The 22,188-nt window shown below is 47.0% G+C and overlaps 1 protein-coding gene across 1 annotated transcript in view; it reads left to right on the top strand.

The window, feature by feature from the left end:
* Positions 1-635: 635 nt before the first annotated feature.
* The window catches only part of LOC123353799 (resistin-like), a 98,484-nt gene continuing 76,931 nt past the window's right edge, over positions 636-22,188 (top strand). Inside the window, exons 1-2 of the mRNA XM_044995213.1 lie at positions 636-639; positions 16,640-16,777. Of these exons, the coding sequence (XP_044851148.1) occupies positions 636-639; positions 16,640-16,777 (142 nt within the window). The remainder of the gene's footprint in view (positions 640-16,639; positions 16,778-22,188) is intronic.

Below are 22,188 nucleotides of genomic sequence, written 5' to 3'. Positions count from 1 at the left end.
TGGCGCTCCTCACTGGGTGGAACAATTGGTGGAGGTCATGAACTGGCTTAGGCAGTTAAGAAGAGCTAGAAGGAGCACTGCAGAGGATGTACTGGGAATCGCGGGTGCACAAGCTCTAAATGCAGTTGATCTGGAGGTGGTGCAGAATAAAGCGGGTGTAATAGGAGGGGCACTGGAATATTTGCATATCCTGTTAATCTCTTCACTGCAAGCATTAGGCCTACTGGGGTGCTTGGAGGCTAATCGGGCTGAAGCTGTGCTTAATATCTCCTCGCAGGATCATCAAGTGCTTGTGCAAGCTCTAGAGGAACAGGAGCAAGCCACCTGCTTGGCTATTACTGGTGCGCAAGCCCAGGCCTGGATACAGACAACAGCAGAAGGAATCATTCAAGAGGAAAATGCTGAAAATTTGGAAAATCACCAGCTGAGATTCGGAAAGTAGTGTGGGATAATCCCTCCCAAGAGGAAAGAGATCGACAAGCTTGGTGGACTCTTCATGACATTATATATTTCCATCAGGACAAAACTATTGTCATGTATCTGTTTAAGTTAGCAAGGGTGAAATATATATAATCTCCCATTGTATCCGGGACTATGGAAAAATAACATGTTAATGATGCCCAAAGATCACCGCTATGGGTGAGTCTGGCAAAAAGGACCTCGGACGTCTACACTTTATAGCCTGAAGCATGTGCAGAAGAGAGAGGGCTGAGGTAGATTTCTGACAAGCGAGATGAACGCATCAACACATCCTCCAGAGCTCACTTTGAGCTGAGACAGAATTCCTCTAACACGTCTATTGTTGTATATACAGGACATGGTCATTTTTGTTTTAGGACAAAATGTGGTTTTGTTGTAAACGGACATAATCTGAATGTTAGTGACAGTAACTATTGTAACATAATGTAAATAATTTAGCTTCATATGATAACGTTAGCACTCCCATATGGACACAACAAGATTTAAAGGTTAATCATCAAACTTATAACTACTTAATAACAAGGGTTCAATATCCAGGGGTCCCTCTTAACAATACAACACAGAACTGGCTCAAGCCCCAACCCAGTAATCTGGGAAAATTAAACACCGTCTCTGGGTGCACAGAGTCTATATAGCTGAGAAAACTTTTTAAAAAAGGGGACAGGAACCTGGCGTTAATTTGGGAAAACACCATAACCCTGATTCGAACACACCTGACCTGGGGCGTGCTCAGGGATTTACATGTGACTACTTTTGGGGGGCACTTTAAACACTGGCCCCCTGCCCAATCCCCCTGGGCCCTGCTGCCTCCTCCACCTCCTGGCTCCCATTTCCTCCCCAGGCTCCCCATCCATCCCCCCAGTGCCTTGCTGCCTCCTCCCACCACCATTGTCCCAAGGGCCAAACACTTACTGGAGGCTGCAGGCAAAGAAGGGATGGGGCTCAGCTGGCTTCCTGGGCCCCCTCGCACAGAACTCTGCTGACAGCTGGGGTTGCCAGCCCTCCAGGATTGTCCGGGAGCCTAACAGAATTGGCACCCATCTCCCGGTGACTATAGAAAGCAATCCGGGATATTTTAATAGGCCACTAAAAGTCCGGTTGGCGGCACAGTGGGGTAAGGCAGGTTCCCTACCTCCCCTGGCTCCGCGTGGCTCCCAGAAGTGGGTGGATGTCAGGCTCGTAGGTGCAGGGGCAGCCAGGGAGTCTCCGCATGCTGCTCCTGCCCCAAGCGCTGATTCCGCAGCTCCTGGTCAATGGGAGCTGCAGGGGCAGTGCCTGCAGCAGGCAGGGGCAGCACCCAGAGCTGCCTGACTGCTGCTCTGCCTAGAAGCCCGGACATGCCAGCCATTTCCGGGTGCTGCCTGAGGTAAGCACCACTCAGTCAGAACTCACACCCCACTCCCCTGCCCCAGCTCTGAGCTCCCTCCCACACCCAGTGGTTTCCCCAAGAATTGAAATTAGGGGGGGTGTTCGAATTTACAGGGGGGGGTGTCAGGACCAATGAGATATGTAAAAGAGATATGAATAAAGTAAATGTTTTGTTAGGATTATGCAAATTTAACATAAGAATAATGCAAGTTACACCAAAACATATAACAGGTCTAGATTTCTAAAAAAAATATACATTTTAAAAAAAGTATTTAATTTAAATTGACTTTTGAAAAGTAAGCCATCATAGGGTAAGAGGGAAGATCCTCTCATGGATCAGTAACTGGTTAAAAGATGGGAAACAAAGGGTAGGAATAAATTATCAGTTTTCAGAATGGAGAGAGATAAATACTGGTATCCCTGAGGGGTCGGTACTGGGACCAGTGCTGTTCAACATATTCGTAAATGATCTGGAAAAATGGGTAAACAGTGAGGTGGCAAAATTTGCAGATGATACAAAACTATTCAAGATAGGTAAGTCCCAGGCAGACTGCGAAGAATTACAAAGGGATCTCATAAAACTGGGTGACTGGGCAACAAAAATGGCAGATGAAATTTAATGTTGATAAATGCAAAGTAATGTACATTGGAAAACAATCTCAACTATACATACAAAATGAAGGAGTCTGAATTAGCTGTTAACACTCAAGAAAGATCTTGCAGTCATTGTGGATAGTTCTCTGAAAACATTCACTCAGTGTGCAGCGGCAGTCAGTGATTTCCAACATTCTGTTTGCTTCTTTAAAAAGAACAGGAGCACTTGTGGCACCTTAGAGACTAACAAATTTATTTGAGCATAAGCTTTCGTGGGCTACAGTCCACTTCAACGGATGTAGCCCACAAAAGCTTATGTTCTTTTTGCAATACAGACTAACACGGCTGCTCCTCTGAAACCTTTGCTTTTTTAAGAAAGGGATAGATAATAAGACAGAAAATATCATATTGCCTCTATATAAATCCATGGCACATGTACACCTTGAATACTGTGTGCAGATCTGGTTACCCTATCCCAAAAAAGACATACTGGAAATGCAAAAAGTACAGAGATGGGCAACTCAAATGATTGGGGTATGAAACAGGAGAAGAAATTAAAATGACTGGGAATTTTCAGCTTCGAAAAGAGACAACTAAGGGGGGATATGCTAAAGGTCTATAAAATCTTGACTGATGTGAAGAAAGTGAATAAAGTAAATGTTTTGTTAGGATAATCCAAATTTAACATAAGGAAAATGCAAGTTACACCAAAACACATAACAGATCTAGATTTCTAAAAAAAAAATAATTAAAAAAAATGTATTTAATTTAAATTGACTTTTGAAAAGTAAGCCATCATGGGGTAAGAGGGAAGAGCCTCTCATGGATCAGTAACTGGTTAAAAGATGGGAAACAAAGAGTAGGAATAAATTATCAGTTTTCAGAATGGAGAGAGATAAATAGTGGTATCCTTGAGGGGTCAGTACTGGGACCAGTCCTATTCAACATATTCATCTGGAAAAATGGGTAAACAGTGAGGTGGCAAAATTTGCAGATGATACAAAATTATTCAAGATAGTTAAGTCCCAGGCAGACTGCGAAGATCTACAAAGGGATCTTACAAAACTGGGTGACTGGGCAACAAAATGGCAAATTAAAGTCAATGCTGATAAATGCAAAGTAATGCACATTGGAAAGCAATCTCAACTATACATACAAAATGATGGCATCTGAATTAGCTGTTAACACTCAAGGAAGAGATCTTGGAGTCATTGTGGATAGATCTCTGAAAACATCCACTCCATGTGCAGCAACAGTCACAAAAGCAAACAATATTGGGAATCATTAAGAAAGGGATAGATAATAAGACAGAAAATATCATATTGCCTCTATATAAATCCATGGTACGTGCACACCTTGAATAGTGTGTGTAGATCTGGTCACACATCCTAAAATATATATATTGGAATTGGAAAAGGTACAGAGATGGGCAACTAAAATGATGAGGGGTATGAAACAGGAGGAGAGATTAAAGTGACTGGGAATTTTCAGCTTAGAAAAGAGATGACTAATGGGGATATGATAGAGGTCGACAAAATCTTGACTGGTGTGAAGAAAGTGAATAAGGACATTTTATTTAATCCTTCACATAACACAAGAACTAGCAGTCACCCAATGAAATTAATAGGCAGCAGATTTTAAAAAAACAAAAGGAAGTATTTCTTCACACAATATAAAGTCAACCCAGGGAACTCTTTGCCAGGGGATGCTGTGAAGACCAAAACTATAACAGGATTTTAAAAAGAACTAGATAAATTCCTGGAGAACAGGTCCATCTGTGGCTATTAGCCAGGATGAGAGGGATGCAACGCCATGCTCTGAGTGTCCCTAGCCTGTTTTCCAGAAGCTGGGAATGGGCAACAGGGGATGGATCACTTGATGATTCCCTGTTCTATTAATTCCCTCTGAAGCACCTGGCCTTGACCACTGTTGTAAGACAGGGTACTGGGCTATATGGACCATGGGTCTGACCCAGTATGACCATTCTTATGTAAAAATTAATTATAATAAAAATGTTTAGTACAGAAACTCCCCAACATAATGACCTCTCAAGATAGCAACAATGTGAGATAACAACCTTGGCAAATACTGCATTTTAAAAATCTTGGCCTACTGGGAAACATATTTATATAAGTTTCCATTCCCAGTCACAAATCTAGCATTCTGGAGCAAAGTGACTAAAATATAGTCCAACAAACAAATGCTTATTTAATGTGCCCCTCACTTTTCCCTCCACCGCACTCCACTCACCGGTGTTGTCCTTGGTCAGTGGAGACTCAGAGTTCAGAGATGCTTTCACGTGAGTACACCTTCCAGGTGGGGACAAAAAGGCACAGTTTGCTCTGGCCACGGCTGTTCGTTGTGCCATGGTTCACTTTACCACTCTGTTGCCAATGGCCCTGCACAGTCACCTTCTGCTGTCACCTACCACTGTGACCTCTGCGAGTTGGTCTCTTGAGGTTCCACCAGCTCTCAGTGATTTCAGCTGAGCTCTCAGTGCGGGAACCTTGCTGCTAGTGCAGTCTGGGCTGTCTCTTACACAAAAACACTGTACCCACAGGAACACTGTCCCCACAACAGGACTAAGCAGATTGTCAGTGATTTCAGCTGCAGTGGTCACTTAACAGAACAAAAGACTATCTATCGAGCCTAATCAGCTCTGTCTTTAAACAGTGGAGAGGGACAGGTCCCCACCCTCTCTCTTGATGCCTTAAAATCATCACAGACTAAGTACAGTTCTACTGCCCTTTACTCATACAATAAGAACAACATTTCATCCCCCCTTCCCCGACATTCAAGTGGTTTGTAACCCAACCCCAGCCAAAATCTATCACTTGGACAACACAGCTCTGTTTGCTGGATACCTAGGTAGATTAGGTGTGAATGTAAATATAATCTGGCCCTGAAGCCTTAGCCCCCAGCTCATCACTAGCTGTCAGGGAGAACTCATTTAGACTTTGCTTACAAATCATCATTTGAAATTATTAGGTTGGCCAACATCAACTAAATGAATGCACTGACATCATAAAAAACAGCTGTATAAGGAAGCAAGGAAGCTAGTCTATGTTCATACTTTTCAAATATATTATACTTTTTCAGATACACATATTTTATCAGCAAAGAATCCTGTGGCACCTTATAGACTAACAGACGTTTTGCAGCATGAGCTTTCGTGGGTGAATACCCACTTCTTCGGATGCAAGTAGTGGAAATTTCCAGAGGCAGGTATATATATGCAAGCAAGAAGCAAGCTAGAGATAACAAGGTTAGTTCAATCAGGGAGGATGAGGCTGTGAATGGCTTGCCAACTACTGAACAAGTTTCTTCTCCCTTGGTTTTCACACCTCTACTGGTAGAACAGGGCCTCATCCTCCCTGATTGAACTAACCTCGTTATCTCTAGCTTGCTTCTTGCTTGCATATATATACCTGCCCCTGGAAATTTCCACTACTTTCATCCGAAGAAGTGGGTATTCACCCACGAAAGCTCATGCTGCAAAACGTCTGTTAGTCTATAAGGTGCCACAGGATTCTTTGCTGCTTTTACAGATCCAGATTAACACGGCTACCCCTCTGATACTTGACATATTTTACCATACACTGTATAAGCTTTTAAAGTGTGTATTAATGTTTCAGTTTAAATTCAGATTTCCAAACAGTCACTAAATTGGTATGTAACTAGCTCACAAAACTTGGGGGGGTGTTGGGAAAATTCAGGGGGGGTGTAGGGAAATCACTTGTCATTACACAAAGTAAAACCTATTTCCCCATGCTAATTTTTCCCCGCACTGTTGCTCACACCTTTTTGTCAACTGTTGGAAATGGGCCATCCTGATTATCACTACAAAAGTTTTTTTTTCGCCTGTTGATAATAGCCCACCTTACCTGATTACTCTCGTTATAGTTAGTATGGCAACACCCATTTTTTCATGTTCTCTGTGTATATATATATCTTCCTACTGTATTTTCCACTGCATGCATCTAATGAAGTGGGTTTTAGACAACGAAAGTTTATGCTCAAATACATTTGTTAGTCTCTAAGGTGCCACAAGTACTCCTCCTTCTTTTTGCTGATACAGAGTAACATGGCTACCACTCTGATACATAGAAGGGTTCAAGTAACAATTTAATTGGTGTGTGAGGGGCATACATGGAAACATCACTGGAAAAGGGATTTGTGGGGAGCAGTAACCACAGGGTTGGGTCTATTTAATCTGGGGGACAGTTGGATAACCAAGCAGTTGAAAAGCCCAAATGTGAAATTGCAGCAGCAAATCAATAAGCTACTGGCACAGCAACAGTCTGCAATCTCAATGGGACGGAAAAGGGTGGCAAATGTGAACCTGTGGCTAACTCAATGGACAGGAAACCTCATGACATGGGCGGAGGATGGCTTCAAAAGGCTAACTTGGGAGAGGGAGGTGTGTATGGGGATACAAAATGCTCAACTCTGGGGCTAGCTCCTGTGTAATAGTTACTGAGGTACCTTGGAATGGGACGGCTAGTAAGGTGGTCCCCATGAGCCCTGTCGGAACAATGGGAAATGGAGGAGCTTGCTGGGAACCACTGGGGAGGATGAAATGGTGTAAAATGGACAATAATTCACTTAAGTAATTGTTTGTCCAGAGAAAATATTTGAATGTGTCCCTCCTCAATGGCCATGAAGGGGCAGAATTAATGGCCTGTTGCAAATGGGGGCCATTAGGGATGATATATATGGGGTATGGGGTGTTTGCTGGGAACGTACACAACACTTGGGTACACAATTGCACCAGCATCTGGCACAGTTACACAAATCTACATGCCGCCATCGGGACGTCAATGCACGAATGGATCTGTGGAACTCATTGCTGTGGACAATCGAACCAGTACTTACTACCTGATTCCATACCATGTGGTTGAGCTAGTTTGGACAATACCCCATTTCTCTGTGGACGTTCCATGGACTCATGATACAGACAAAAGCATGCAAAACCTGCAGGAGCAGCTCGATGCAACTGCCAACAATTGGACACATTTAAAATAGATTCTCCAGAATGGTGTTAAAAGGATCTTAACCCTGTCAAAAGAAGAGAAGCAGCATTTCTGGTGGTGGCCCAGATGCTGGACTATATTACGATGGTCAGGGCTGACAATATTACTTTGGATTATTGTGGCTATTGGTCTATGGTATGCTAATTTTGCAATGTATACTACACTGGCTAAGGGGGGCACAGACCCACAAGGTACAACCACTAATTGTCACATATAAGCAATATGAACGGTCCTCCACCGAAGTGTAACAGATAACCTGGACCCAACCTTCTCATGCCCATTACTATGGGGAGTCTAGCACATTCATTGGAATGTATGTGCAATATGGCCGTTCGAGGGAAGGTGCAGGGCACCATACTGCATAGGGGACAGTGGGGCAAATGGAGCATCAACACATTCCATCTTGATACTTGGCCCTTTCAGGAAACGTGCCGCCATATGTCCTATGCTTTTCCCAGGATACCTGGGCAGGAGGGTCCCAGAAGAAAAGAAAATAAAGGGGTGGAGTGTTAGTATACAGGTCTGTTTGTTAGCCTGGGATAGAATTTTAGGTTTGACTGTTTTATATGTGTAAGCAGAGTAAGGATGAGCTCTACCCTGACATCTAGTGGTGAATTGTGGTGAGTTGTGAAAAAGAACTTCAGGGTCTGATCTTGTTTGCATAGGCAACCTACCCCACCTAGCATGAGCCCACAGCAACCCAAATGGTCACTTCAGCTGCTGTGGGATCTCCAGTTTCTCTGTTGTTGGGGCAGGAAGAATAAAGTGTTGTTATCCTGATTATGTGAATCAAGGACAGTGGAACTGTTTTATGACAGAGGGACTCACCATCAACTAAGTAGCACTCGCTAGACAAAGGACATGGGTTCCAAAACCCAGTGAATTGAGAGAGGCTGGGGACAGGTATTTGTACCTGCTAGCATGGGTCCTGTTTGAGGACCTGAACCACCAATTGCACCTTCTCCTCTTTCTACTGTGGAATATCTGAGCTAATTTTGATTCCATTAAGAATGTAGGTGAATTCTGTTGGCTAAGGGAGCAGGGCTAGGTGAGAGGCTGCCCTGGGGCTGGTTACAATAGAAGGCATGTTCAGCCTCTGCATGCCCAGCAGGAGCCCAGTCAGTGTCAATGAGATCTGTGAATTCAGCACTTGTGAAGGGGGGCCCTGGGGAGCCAACCTCCCCTCCCCTCCACCCCCGCCCACCAGCTCCAGGCGGGAGCTTCCCCTGCATGCACACACTTCTCTCAGGGAGGCCATTGTGGATTGGGTATAGGGGGATCTGTTTATTGTGTCAATCCCAGCTGGCTTCTGCTCCTGGGATTTCACCTGTACCAAGGTTCAGGGCAGCTGGGCGCTAGAGAGGCTGGTGGTCAATGCAGGACTCCTGGGTTCTCTTTGCTAGCTCTAGGAGAGGGTTGAGATCTAGTGCATTAGAGCAGGGGGCTGGAAGCAGGGCCGGATTAACCCATAGGCTAATAAGGCTATAGCCTTAGGCCCTCCTATTTTTAGGCCCTACTGGAGGACCTCCATTCCATATTGAAGTAACAGCTGAGCGATGGTAGCAGGGCCATCAGAATTTTTTTGTCTCATTAGATATTGCTTTGTAAAAATTAACCCATCAAGATTGTGAATTCAGTTTATGGTGGTTGTGATTTTGTCTTTGTGGGCTAAGTGTTTGTGAACCCAAGCAATACTGAACTCTGTACACGGTAGGCCTACACTGGACAATAGAAACCATGTCGAGAAAACATGAACTGTTTTTATTGCCACCTGTTTTCTGATACCAAAAAGTGGGGAATGTTCTGCGAAGCCTTCAATGATTGGAAGAAAACTCTATACATTACCAATCATGCAATGAGTGAGCCGCATATATTGTCAGTTAGTGGCTACCATGCCCAAAAGAAAGTTAGTGGCAGAATTGAAACCAAAATGGAAAACCAGTTTTTGGAAGCTTGTGCTTATTGGAAGAACATTCTCAGATGCATAGTTGAAACCATAGTTTTTCTTGTTGAGTGTGGTCTGCCATTCCATGGCTCAGATGAGACTGTTCGATTGAAACACAATGGCAATTATCTTGGCGTTGTAGAGCTAATCACTAAGTTTGACTCTTTCTTAGCTCAGCACATCAACGTGAGGTCTGGAATGATATACTTCAGCCATTCAACAGGTGCAGTCTAAGCTTGCAAAGTGCTCAAATTGACCTTTCCACTGCTGTAAAACTAACGAGGAGTCTTGGAACTGTTCTTCAACAAATACAGGATAGTTTTGATGACTATGAAATTCAGAGAGGGCTGCAAGGACTGCTAGCCAAACACTGCAAAAGACAGAATATATGCAACAACACTCCTTCAGTGACAAGGAGGCCTTCACAGTTAATACCTTCATCACAATCGTTGACAAACTGAAGAGTTCATTAGAACGTCGGATCGAGGCTTACGAAAATATTGACAAAATCTTCAGTGTACTGACAAATTTTTCACTTAAAATTTTAAGTTCTGAAGTCAGTGAAGGTATCAAACATCTGTGTCAGAAGTACCCAAACAATCTCCCAGTAGATGTTACTAAAGAATTTCTTCAATTTGTTGAATTCACATCACTCTCAGATATATAGAGAAAAAATGACAAAAGCAAATCTATTTGGATGTACCAAGTTATCACTGAACCCAGTGTTTCCCGAATGTTGAAAGCGCCTTGCGGGTGTATTCATCACTAATGATCACAGACTGTAGTACAGAACATTCTTGCTCTCTTCTAACAAGGGTAAAAAATATCCTCGATCCACCATGACTCAAAAGCATCTCTGTGCTTTGTTCCTCTTGAGCACTGAGAATGAAATCGTCAGGTCTTTGAATTACGATGACATAATTCATTACTTTGCCACAGCTAAAGCTAGGGGGAAAATGTGTTTGTTTGAAGAATTGAGTGTAGTGAGAGGAGAATAAACTTGTTAATTTTACATAAATAAATAATATGTAAATATGTATGTAGATAATGGGTACAAAGAAGGGCCACTAGAATGATCCGAGGAATGGAAAGCCTGTCGTATGAAAGGAGACTTGAGAAGCTCGGTTTGTTTTCCTTAACCAAAAGAAGGTCGAGAGGAGATATGATTGCTCTCTTTAAATATATCAGAGGGATAAATACCAGGGAGGGAGAGGAATTATTTCAGCTCAGTACTAATGTGGACACGAGAACAAATGGATATAAATTGGCAGTTGGGAAGTTTAGGCTTGAAATTAGACGAAGGTTTCTAACCATCAGGGGAGTGAAATTCTGGAACAGCCTACCGAGGGAAACAGTGGGGGCGAAGGACCTCTCTGGCTTTAAGATTAAGTTTGATAAGTTTATGGAGGGAATGGTTTGATTTAGTCAATAGGTCAATAACGTGCCACCACAAGTAATTAGTACCGAGGGTCAATGTTGAGATATTGAAAGTCTTTTTCCTGAGTGTCTGGCTCGAGAGTCTTGCCCACATGCTCGGGGTTCAGCTGATCGCCATATTTGGGGTCGGGAAGGAATTTTCCTCCAGGGTAGATTGGCAGTGGCCCTGGAGGTTTTTCGCCTTCCTCCGCAGCATGGGGCAGGGGTCGCTTGCTGGAGGATTATCTGCTACTTGAAGTCTTTAAATCAGGATTTGGGGACTTCAACATATGAGTCAAGGGAGAGAATTATTTCAGGAGTGGGTGGGTCAGCTTTTGTGGCCTGCATCTTGCGGGAGGTCAGACTAGATGATCATAATGGTCCCTTCTGATCTTAAGTTCTATGATTCTATGATAAATGTTTGATGATGTCATAACTTTTTTTGTAATATGTAATTCATACTTAGGCCCTTCCCTCCCATTACCTAAGTCCCCTAATAACCGTAATCCAGCCCTGGCAAGGAACCTGGCCTCCTGGGTTCCAGCACTGGTTTTGGGAGGGGACTTGTATCTATTGGGTAAGAACAGTGGGCTGGGAGCCAGGACTTCTGGGTTCCCTTCCTACCTCTGGGTGAGGAGTGGGGATCTGTCCTGGGTCTCCAGGATCTGTGCTATGCCCCAGATTTTAAACAGTCCCTGCACTGGGCCAGTCCCCAAAGGGGTTCTGCTCTTCCTCAACGGCATATTGGGCTGTATTAGTAGGAGTATCACCAGCAGATTGAGGGAAGTGATTAGTCCCCTCTGTTGGGCACTGATGAGGCCACATCTGGAGTATTGCATCCAGTTTTGGTCCCCCCACTACAGAAGGGATGTGGACAAATTGGAGAGAGTCCAGCAGAGGGCAACAAAAATGATTAGGGGGCTGGGGCACATGACTTACGAGGAACTGCAGAAGAGAAGAGTGAGGGGGGATTTGATAGTAGCCTTCAACTACCTGAAGGGGGGTTCCAAAGAGGATGGAGCTTGGCTGTTCTCAGTGGTGGTAGATGACAGAACAAGGAGTAATGGTCTCAAGTTGCAGTGGGGGTGGTCTAGGTTGGATATTAGGAAACACTATTTCACTAGGAGGTTGGTGAAGCACTGGAATAGGTTCCCTAGGGAGGTGGTGGAATCTCCATCCTTACAGGTTGGAGAGAGAGGCTGGTCTGGTGGATAGAGAGCAAGACCTGGGTTCTATTCCTCCCATGGACTTTCTGTGCCACACAGGCCAATGCCTCATACCAGTGCCTTCAGGACATACTTTGAAAACCTTTTAGGCACTCAAAGATGCAGCTGGGCATCTAGTGGGGCTTACAAAGCACCTAACCTTCTAGGTACTTTTGAAAATCCCACTAGGTGCCTAAATACCTTAGAAAATCTGGCCTTTAGTCTCTCTGTGCCTCTGGGGATAACAGCACTGCTCTACCTCAGCAGGGCTGCAAGGAGAAATAGGTTAGACATTATGAGGGGCCACATAAGTACCACAGGTAGAGTGGGAACTTCTCTATACCACTGCTACCCCTTCCCTTGGCTTTGGCCCTTTCTTTTCACCTACAAATCTCCCCCTTTTCTGAATGTAATCTTGGTTCAGAGGACTTGGCTTCTGAGTCCCCTGTGTTCTCTCTAAAACAAAACTTACCTCCCTCCAGCATCCCCACAGAGGGGTTCCTGTTTTACAAGCTCCACTTCCAGCTGTTATCTTAATCACCCTGCCTCTGTTTGTAAACAAAACTCTGGCTCCCTGTTCCAGGGACACCTGTCCTCTGCAGAACTTAATTTCACACTAATGCTATTGTGACATTCTGTACCTCAGGGGAACCCCCTTCACCCCATGTTCATCCTTATAAAATGATTGTGTGGTATCCAATGCACATGGGTGTCTTCGGAAGGCTTATGATGCACTGAGCATTGTTGTTACAGTGATGTTATAGTAATTGCTGTTACATTAATGTTATAGGTTGTAATTTCATGTATATAGTTATGAGGCTGAAAATATGTCTTCATGGCTTAAAACAAGCCCAGGCAAAACTCTCCAGGAATAGAGGGGCAGTTCACACCTCATCAGGGCATGCATGGGACAAACCCAGCCCAGCCTCATAGGAACAAAGGATGCTGGCCTAGGCAGGAACAAAGGATCTGTTGGACTCTCCGAGTGAGTCACCCCCCTTCCCTTGGTCAGTCAGGGACTATGATGCAGCAATGCTCACCTGACCCTGAAGGGGGGGTGGGGCACAAAGCCAAGAGGGCAGAAAAAACATGATAAAAGGAAGAGATGTTTGCCAGGCTCTTCCTCTCTCTTCCACCTCCATCTACAGACACCACCACCAAGCAACTGAAGCACTGAACAAAAGGGAGAGCCTGGCTGTAGGGCAACCAGCCAGCCTGTGGTGAGAAGCATTTAAGTTTGTAAGGGCATTGAAAGTGCTAAGATCAGTTTAGAATGTGTTTTGCTTTTATTTCATTTGACCAAATCTGACTTGTTGTGCTTTGACTTCTAATCACTTAAAATCTATCTTTGTAGCTAATAAATCTGTTTGTTTATTCTACCTGACGCCGTGTGTTTGGTTTGAAGTGTGTCAGAGACTCCCCTTGGAATAACAAGCCTGGTACATATCAATTTCTTTGTTAAATTGACAAACTCATATAAGCTTGCAGCATCCAGCAGGCATAACTGGACACTGCAAGACAGAGGTTCCTAGGGTTGAGTCTGGGACTGGAGATATTGGCTAGTGTCATTCGGTTGCACTGTCCAAGGAGCAGTTACATGCCAGAGGCTGTGTGTGAACAGCCCAGGGGTGGGGGTTCTCACAGCAGAGCAGGGTGAGGCTGGTCCCAGCGTCAAGGATTGGAGTGGCCTAGCAGATCACCAGATCACAGCTATGCGGCAGTTAAGAGCTCCATCTGGGAGCACATCTCCTGTAGGAAACTTGGGAGGGGGGTCCTGCCCCCCCAACTCACCTAAATGGTGCCCCTGACTTCCTCTATAGGCTCTCCCATTCCCAAAAGGTTCTCCAGTTCCTAATAAATCTAAACTCCTCCTCCCTACACCATTGTCTCATCCATGCATTTAGACTCTGCAGTTCTGCCTGTCTAACTGGCCCTGCGCGTGGAACTGAAGGCATTTCAGAGAATGCTACCATGTGGTCCTGGACTTCAATCTCTTACCTAGCAGCCTAAATTTGGCCTCCAGGATCTCTGTCTTATCCTTCCCTATGTCATTGGTACCTATATGTACCATGACCACTGGCTCCTCCCCAGCACTGCACATAAGTCTATCTAGAGGTCTTGAGAGATCTGCGACTTTTGCACCAGGCAGGCAAGTCACCATGCAGCTCTTCTGGTCATCGCAAACCCAGCTATCTATGTTTCTAATGATCGAATCACCCATTATTAATACCAGTCTCTTTCAAATAACTGGAGTCCCCTCCCCGCAGGAGATGTATCCTCAATGCGAGAAGAAACCACAACATCATCTGGGCTGGAGCACATGACTTATGAGGAGAGGCTGAGGGAACTGAGATTGTTTAGCCTGCAGAAGAGAAGAATGAGGGGGGATTTGATAGCTGCTTTCAACTACCTGAAAGGGGGTTCCAAAGAGGATGGATCTAGACTGTTCTCAGTGGTAGAAGATGACTGGAGCACATGACTTATGAGGAGAGGCTGAGGGAACTGGGATTGTTTAGTCTGCAGAAGAGAAGAATGAGGGGGATTTGATAGCTGCTTTCAACTACCTGAAAGGGGGTTCCAAAGAGGATGGATCTAGACTGTTCTCAGTGGTAGAAGATGACAGAACGATTCTATGACAGAACAAGGAGTAATGGTCTCAAGTTGCAGAGGGGGAGGTTTAGGTTGGACATTAGGAAAAACTTTTTCACTAGTAGGGTGGTGAAGAACTGGAATGGGTTACCTAGGGAGGTGGTGGAATCTCCTTCCTTAGAGGTTTTTAAGGTCAGGCTTGACAAAGCCCTGGCTGGGATGATTTTAGTTGGGTTTGGTCCTGCTTTGAGGTTCCAACCCTGAGATTCTATGATTCTATGATCTGGAAGGAGTGTCCCAACTATAGGATCATTTCCCTCTGCTCCAGCTGTATGTTCTTGTTCCCTGAGACTTTCATCCTCCTCAACAGCACAGTGGCTGTCAGATCAAGGGTGGGACCATTCTACTGTGTCCTGGAAAGTCTCATCTATGTACTTCTCTGTCTCCCTCAGCTCCTCCAGTTCAGCCACTCTGGTCTGCAAAGGTCTCTGAGGGCCAGGAGCTGCTTGCATCAAATGCACACATATGCCACCTGCCCATGGGCAGGTAATCATGCATGCTGTATTGAGTGCAATAAACTGGATAGCCCCCATTCTGTTGGGGGGCAGGACTTCTGCCTGCATTCCCTTTTTACTCCTGAAGCTCTTTCCTTTGTTGTTTTGTTTTTATCTGGGGATGTTTATTGCCTTACATTTAAAGAATGTGCTTGGAGAACCCAAATCCTGGCATGTCTGTTGCTGAGTCACCAGCCAAGGTTGAGCAATTCCCCTGGTGTGGCCTTGTGCAAGCGAATCATTGAATTGTAGCTCCCTTGCTGGACAATGACGGTTGATGGTTGACACCTTTTGACGGCTGACACCTGTTGTGTATTTGGTTGTCATGGTTTTTGTTCCTATGGCAACTGAGTTAGATTATTAGGGGATAGCCCAGCCTGTTTCGGACAGTTGGGTGAGCTCTGTGTCTGTAAATAAAATGGTAGTTTTGTTAGCTGTCTGCTGTCTGGCCTCAAGTGATTTCTTCCTAAACCGGCTGCCCCCAAGGATATAACAACACCCACCCGGGTGTTGGTTAGCTCCCTTGTTTTTTCTGGGGAGCTACTATCTGGGTGATTTCACCACTCACAGCATGTTTTAGTGACAACCATACAACACAATCTCATAACTTCATATGCAGTCAAGATACACATATTTAGATAGAACAATGGCTTTCAGCAGATCATAACCTTTCCCACGATACCTCACATGGCCTGCTTTATATGCAATATCACAATTATATACAAATGGTAAATATGGGGGTTACAGGGCGCCCCCGTGTGGTATAGTGTGTCACAGCAGGAAGGGCTGGCCACACAGAGTATGATCCTGACTGAGACCTGGGATACGTGTATGGGGCAGCTGGCCCATCCCGCATCACTTGGGCAGCACAGCTCTGTCTGCTGGATACCTAGGCAGAGTAGGTGAGTTCATGAAGACACAGTCTGGTCCTGAAGCCTTCCCACCCACCCCTGGCTCATCACTGGCTGTCAGGGGAGAGCTCATTCAGACCTGGCTTACCAATCATAGAAGGCCAATACAGCCGAAACAAATGTGCCGACATTGTCATAAATAACAGCTGTATGAGGAAGCTCGTTTTTGTTCAGACTTTCCAAAGCCATTATGCTTTCTTGGGTACAAGTGTTTTACCATATACTATGTATGCTTTTACAGTGTGTATTAATGTTTCAATTTCAATTCAAATTTCCAATGAACTAAATTGGCAACACTGCATGTATCTGGTTCATCACTGGGGTGGGCTGGTGTTGGAGAAATTCAGGGGGGCTGTACACCCCCTAGGGAAATCCCTGCCACCCTTTCCTGCACTCGTGGGTCTGCCTTTCCCCCCTTCTGACCTCACTCCCACATGCCTGTGCCCCACTCTGCTGCCTTGCGAATGCACCTTGGCTCCAGCCACGGGTTCCAGAGGGCTCCTGTTCTGGGGTCTCACACATTGACTGGGTCTTTCCCCTGCAGGTGGCGCAGCACCCCGTGGGATGAAGGCTGCCGTGTTCCTGTTGCTTGCCCTCATGGTGCCTGCATGCCACACGGGTGCTCGGTGCAACATTGATAACATGGTCGATCTGAAGGTGCAGGCAGCAGTTAGTTCCATCGGTAACTGTCTGTCAGACCAGGGGGCATCTCCCCCAGAGATGTGGCTCCCAGCTGGGGGAATCCGGGGGATGAGACTCTGCAGCAAAAGGCGAAGCTCCAGCAGTCTCTGCTCTGAGCCCCAGACTGGGCGAGGGAACTGGATTTGCAATTCGTCATGTGCTGGGAGCCAGTCACTCACACTGCCTGTGTCATATCTCACCAGTGCTTACATCCCCTGGGGATCTGGCCCCATGTTTCTGCCCCATACCCTGCAATAAGGGTGTGAGGTACAGGAGGGCAGGTCCCAGGGGCACAGCTTGGATCAGGGTTACCAAACACCTGCTGCCCCCCATGTCACATGGCTGGGAAGGACCCACAGGCCGCAGAGCCCAGGGGCAGCTCTGGCCTCCAGCCCAGCCAGCTGAGCTCAGCAGGCTGGAGGCTGGGGGGCTGGGAGCATGAACCGGGCTGCCTGGGGGTGGGGCTGCCAGGCGGGTGTGGAGTGGCTGCAGCGAACAAGCCAGAGCGTCTCAAGGGCTTCACAGGAACAAGCACAAAGGAGACTTGAAGAGGGTGCTTGAAACCAGCTCACAGGGACACTGTGCAGAGACAGCCCCGCCCCAGCCCTCCTTGCCCCAAAACACAGGCGGAGTGGGGAAGGGTGAGGGGCATTCATTTCCCTTTTTCTGTAGGAGTCTTAATGTAATGAAATATCCCATCGTCCATCTATCCATCTCCATACGCCCCTATATCTATCTATCCAACCCTATACACCCCCCATATCTATCTATCCATCCCCATTTGCCCCCGTATCTATCTATCCATCCCCATTAAACCCCCGTATCTATCTATCCATCCTCATACACCCCCCATATCTATCAATCCATCCCTATACGCCCCTGTATCTATCCATCTCCATTAAACCCCTGTATTTATCTATCCATCCCCATACACCCCCCGTATCTATCTATTCATACCTGCCCCCACTAAGCTCAATGGTGCTGTTACCCGCTCCCAGCCATCCCGGGAGTGTTCATGGACACAGCAGGTTGCAGCCCCAGCAGAATCACCCTGTTGGTTCATGTCCTGCCCCATGGGCTCAGTGGCAAGGGAAGGCCCTGGGCTGTGTTGAAGGGGGTCAGGAAGGGGGGTTCACCCCTCAGTTCGTGCGGAGCAGGGACCAGGCTCCATGGATTAATAATGATGCCTAGTGGCTCTTTGTCTCTCTAACCCCGGCCCAAAGGGCTGCACCTCTCCCTGCCCATGGAAACCCACCACACTGACAGGATACCACAAATCACAGGAAGTGCATGTGCTCAGGACTCCTGGGTTCTTTCTCCAGTGCTGGGAGGAGAGTGGGGTCTAGTATCCTGATATGGACGGAAACATGCAAAACCTGCAGGAGCAGCTTAATGCAACTGCCAATAATTGGACACATTTAAAATAGATTCTCCAAAATGGTGTTACAAGATCTTAACCTTGTCAAAAGAAGAGAAACAGCATTTTTGGTGGTGGCCCAGATGTTGGCCTATATTACAGTGATCAGGGCTCCTAATATTACAGTGGATCATTATGGCTATTTGCCTGTCGTTAAGTACACTAATCCTGCAATGTATACTGCGGTGGTTACAGGGGGCACAGACCCACCAGGTACAACCACTAATTGTCAGATTTAAGCAATGTGAATGATCCTCCACCCAAGTGTAATGGATAACCCGGATCCAACCTTCTTGGGCCCATTACTATGGGGAGTCTGACACACTCACTGGAATATACGTGCAGTATGCCCATACGAGGGAAGGTGCAGGGCACTATGTTGCATAGGGGACAGTGGGGCAAATGGAGCATGGACACATTCCATCTTGATATCTGGCCCTATCAGAAAATGTGCTGCCCTCTGTCCTATGCTTTCCCCGGGATACCTGGGCAGGAGGGTCCCAGAAGAAAAGAGAAATTGGGGTGGAGTGTTAGTATACAGGTCTGGTTGTTAGCCTGGGATAGAATTTTAGGTTTGACTTTTTGATACTCTTATATCTTATATGAAAATGTGTAAAGAAGGGACAAAGATGCTGTGATGGTGGTTCTGCCTAGTCAGCTGGGTTTGTTGGTCCAATGGGAACAGACAAGAGCGGTTGAGGTGTTACTCCAGAGCACACGTTAAGGTTGCCTTAACCCCTATCTCAAGGCAAAGTCAAGCAAGCAGTGGGAGGGGCAAAGGAGGTTTGGGGGGAAGGTATAAAACACTATAAGACCAAAGAAATGCCTGTCCCTGACTGTAGCATTACCTCACTCCTTGCCCCTCCCCTGGGGTCTGACTGTGGGCCTGCACTGCAGGTATATTTGGGCCTGCTAAGAAGGAGGAGGGGGGAATAGGGAATGGGGACTAGGGACATAGGCAGGTTGTGCAGCGTCGGAGCTGGGAAGGGGGACACGGGGTAACGGCTCTGTGGGGTCACAGCTGGGAACGGAGCACTGGGGAACAGACTCTGCCAGCGTGTAGAGCTATGGACATGTTTGCTGAGAACTAACCCTGACAAACATCGCATTGTTGGCACTTCTGGTCTTCTGCTTTCTGTCTGCATGACAAGAACCAGGGGAGAGGGTGAAGGGAAAGCCCTCTAACGGTGTCACCCACAGCAGGTATGAGAGCTGCTTTGGGAGCACTGGCAAGTGGAGCGGCTGCAACTGAAAGCCCCAAATAGGCAGCAGATTTTAAACAAACAAAAGGAAGTATTTTTTCACACAACACACATTCAACCTGGGGAGCTCTTTGCCAGAGGATGTTGTGAAGGCCAAGACTATCACAAGGTTCAAAAAAGAATTAGGTAAGTTCATGGAGGATGCAGCCATCAATGGCTATTAGGAGGGAATAGGCAACAGGAGATGGATCACTTGATGACTACCTGTTCTGTTCATTCCCTCTGGGGCATGTCTCCCCACTGAGACAGGAGGTTTGTGTGTGTTCCACCTGCTGCCAGATGCTGGCTGTGCTGAGCCCAGGCTCAGCACTAGACAGGGGGGTGATCATCGCTGGGAGACAAAGGAATGAAAAGCAACAAGTGGGTTTTAATTAAACAGCACCCAGCCAGGCTATGGGGTCTGCGCGATGCCAGGCAGCGGCACTGTGCTAGGGCACCTGAAGGCCCCTGGCACAGCTGGCTAGAGGGAAATAAACGAGAGATGGGAGAGGTCTGGTGCAGCTGATCCCTAGGATCAATCCATCAACCTGGCTGGCTGGCTGCAGCAGTCGAGTGGCCAGTGCCCTGAGCTGGGAGATTGGAGACCTGGGGTCCAGTCCCAGTTCTGCTGCTGGGGGAAAATCCCTTTGTCTCTCTGTGCTGAGGCTGAGCTCACAGAGGTCTCTTAAGGTCACAGGATCCGTGACTCTGTAACGAAACCGTATCCTCAGTTATGAGCTAACAAGAGCCCTAACGGTGCCAAGGGCTCTTGAGGGACAAGGGTGACTTGGTGACAGTCTCTAACCAGCCCCCACAGAAGTACCTGCCGGAGGAGCTGCCCTTTGGTAACAGCCGCTCTTCAGTGCCGCAGACAAAGGTTTATCATGATTCAATGGCTGGAAGCTGAAACTCGACAAATTCAGCCGGGAAATAAGGTGCAGTTTTGTCGCAGGGACAGTAATTGACCAATGGAGCGACTGCCCAAGGGGCTGGGGGAAGGTTTGGACTCCGGATCGGCTGTTTTTCTCACCGATCTGCTCTGGTTCAGACAGGAAGGAATTCAGGGCAGGCGTCTGGGCTGCCTTAGGCAGGAGGTCAGCCTAGATCAGGGCCGCCCAGAGGATTCAGGGGGCCTGGGGCAAAGCAGTTTCAGGGGCCCCTTCCATAAAAAAAAAATTGCAATACTATATTCTTGTGGGGGCTCCTGCGAGGCCTGGGGCAAATTGCCCCACTCCCCCCCACCCCACCCCACCTCCCGGGTGGCCTTGGCCCCTATGGCCTGGACTTGAAGAACTTATGTGTATTTTTATCACTTAGCTAGTTACAGGGGTATAAAAACAAAGACTCAAAATCCCAGTCGGCCTGTGTACGAGCCTTCTCTCACTAGGATAGTCTGAGGCCCATAGGCGGCAGGTTTGTATAATTTTTGGTGGGGCCCAAAATGGTGGTGCCCCCCCGCTCCCGCCCTGTAAGCCGATATAAAATGAAGCTACAACGCGTCAGCGCCACAAGATTACAAGGGTCAATTAAAAGTGGAAAGTCAGAAGCAGCACTTGCCTACTTCAATATACGGTATTATATTTTGTTGCATCTGTTGTGATGAAGTGGGAATGTTCTTAATATTTTCTCTGAATACTGTGTGGGTGCCTCAGTTTCCCCTGCAAGATGCCAACTGAAGGTGTTGGGGACAAAGAGATCAGGTGGCCTCCTTGTCCAGAAGAGACACAGAGGCCAGAGGAGGGAGTGTCAGTTTGGAGCTGGCTGGGGAAATTGGGAGAGACCCAGAACTTGGTTCTGGGCTCCCCACCCCCCAAGATGGACCTGACAGAGGGGTTCTGTTTTCTGTACCAACAAGCTCTGTTTAAACTGTGTTCCCGTCATCTAATAAACCTTCTGTTTTACTGTCTGGCTGAGAGTCACATCTGACTGCAGAGTTGGGGTGCAGCGACCTCTGGTTGCCCCAGGACCAGCCTGGGCAGACTCACTTTGGAAAGTGCATGACGTGGAAGGGCATGCTGAATGCTCCGAGGTCAGACCCAGGAAGGTGTAAGCTTCTTGCCCTGGAGACAGTATGCTCCGAGAGAGGAGGCTCCCCCAGAGTCCTGACTGGCTTTGTATGGAGATGTTCCAAAGCATCACAGCATTCCCTTCCACACCGTGCACTTCCCAGAAGTCCGCACAGGCACTGACACTCCCTCCTCCGGCCTTTGTCTCTTTTCCAGGCATTAGGAGGCCACCTGATCTCTCTGTTCTCCAACACCTTCAGTTGGCACCTTGCAGGGGAAACTGATTTGGGAGAAATGAAGTAAAAGCTGCCCAAACCGAGCTTGAGCACTCCTGAATTTTGAGGTGTTCAAATCTGGAAGGCAGGTGCTGGGGGTGGGAGAGGGCTGTGGCCTCCATGGGGGAGCATAGCAGCAACTGTCTGGAGCTGCATGGAGCCAGATAGGCTGGTCTGAGTGCCACAGTAAGCAGTTTGGGGGTTGGAGAAGAGGTAGGGAGTTCCGGGGGGCAGTCAAGGGACAAGGAGCAGGGGGAGTTGGATGGGGCAGCGGTTCGAAGGGGCAGTCAGGGGACAGGCAGCAATTGGATAGGCATGGGAGTCTAAGAGGTTTATCAGGGGACAGGTAGGGGGTGCGGTCCTGGGGGGGGACGTTGGGTGGGGTCTCAGGAGGGGGCAGTTGGGGACAAGGAGAAGGGAGGCTTAGATAGGGGCTGAGGTCCCAAGGGGCAGTTAGGGGCAGGGGTCTCGGG

This window comes from Mauremys mutica, chromosome 20 (assembly GCF_020497125.1).
Source record: "Mauremys mutica isolate MM-2020 ecotype Southern chromosome 20, ASM2049712v1, whole genome shotgun sequence".
NCBI lineage: Eukaryota > Metazoa > Chordata > Testudines > Geoemydidae > Mauremys > Mauremys mutica.
Note: the sequence above shows the minus strand (reverse complement) of the source record. Positions and strands in the feature narration are given on the sequence as shown.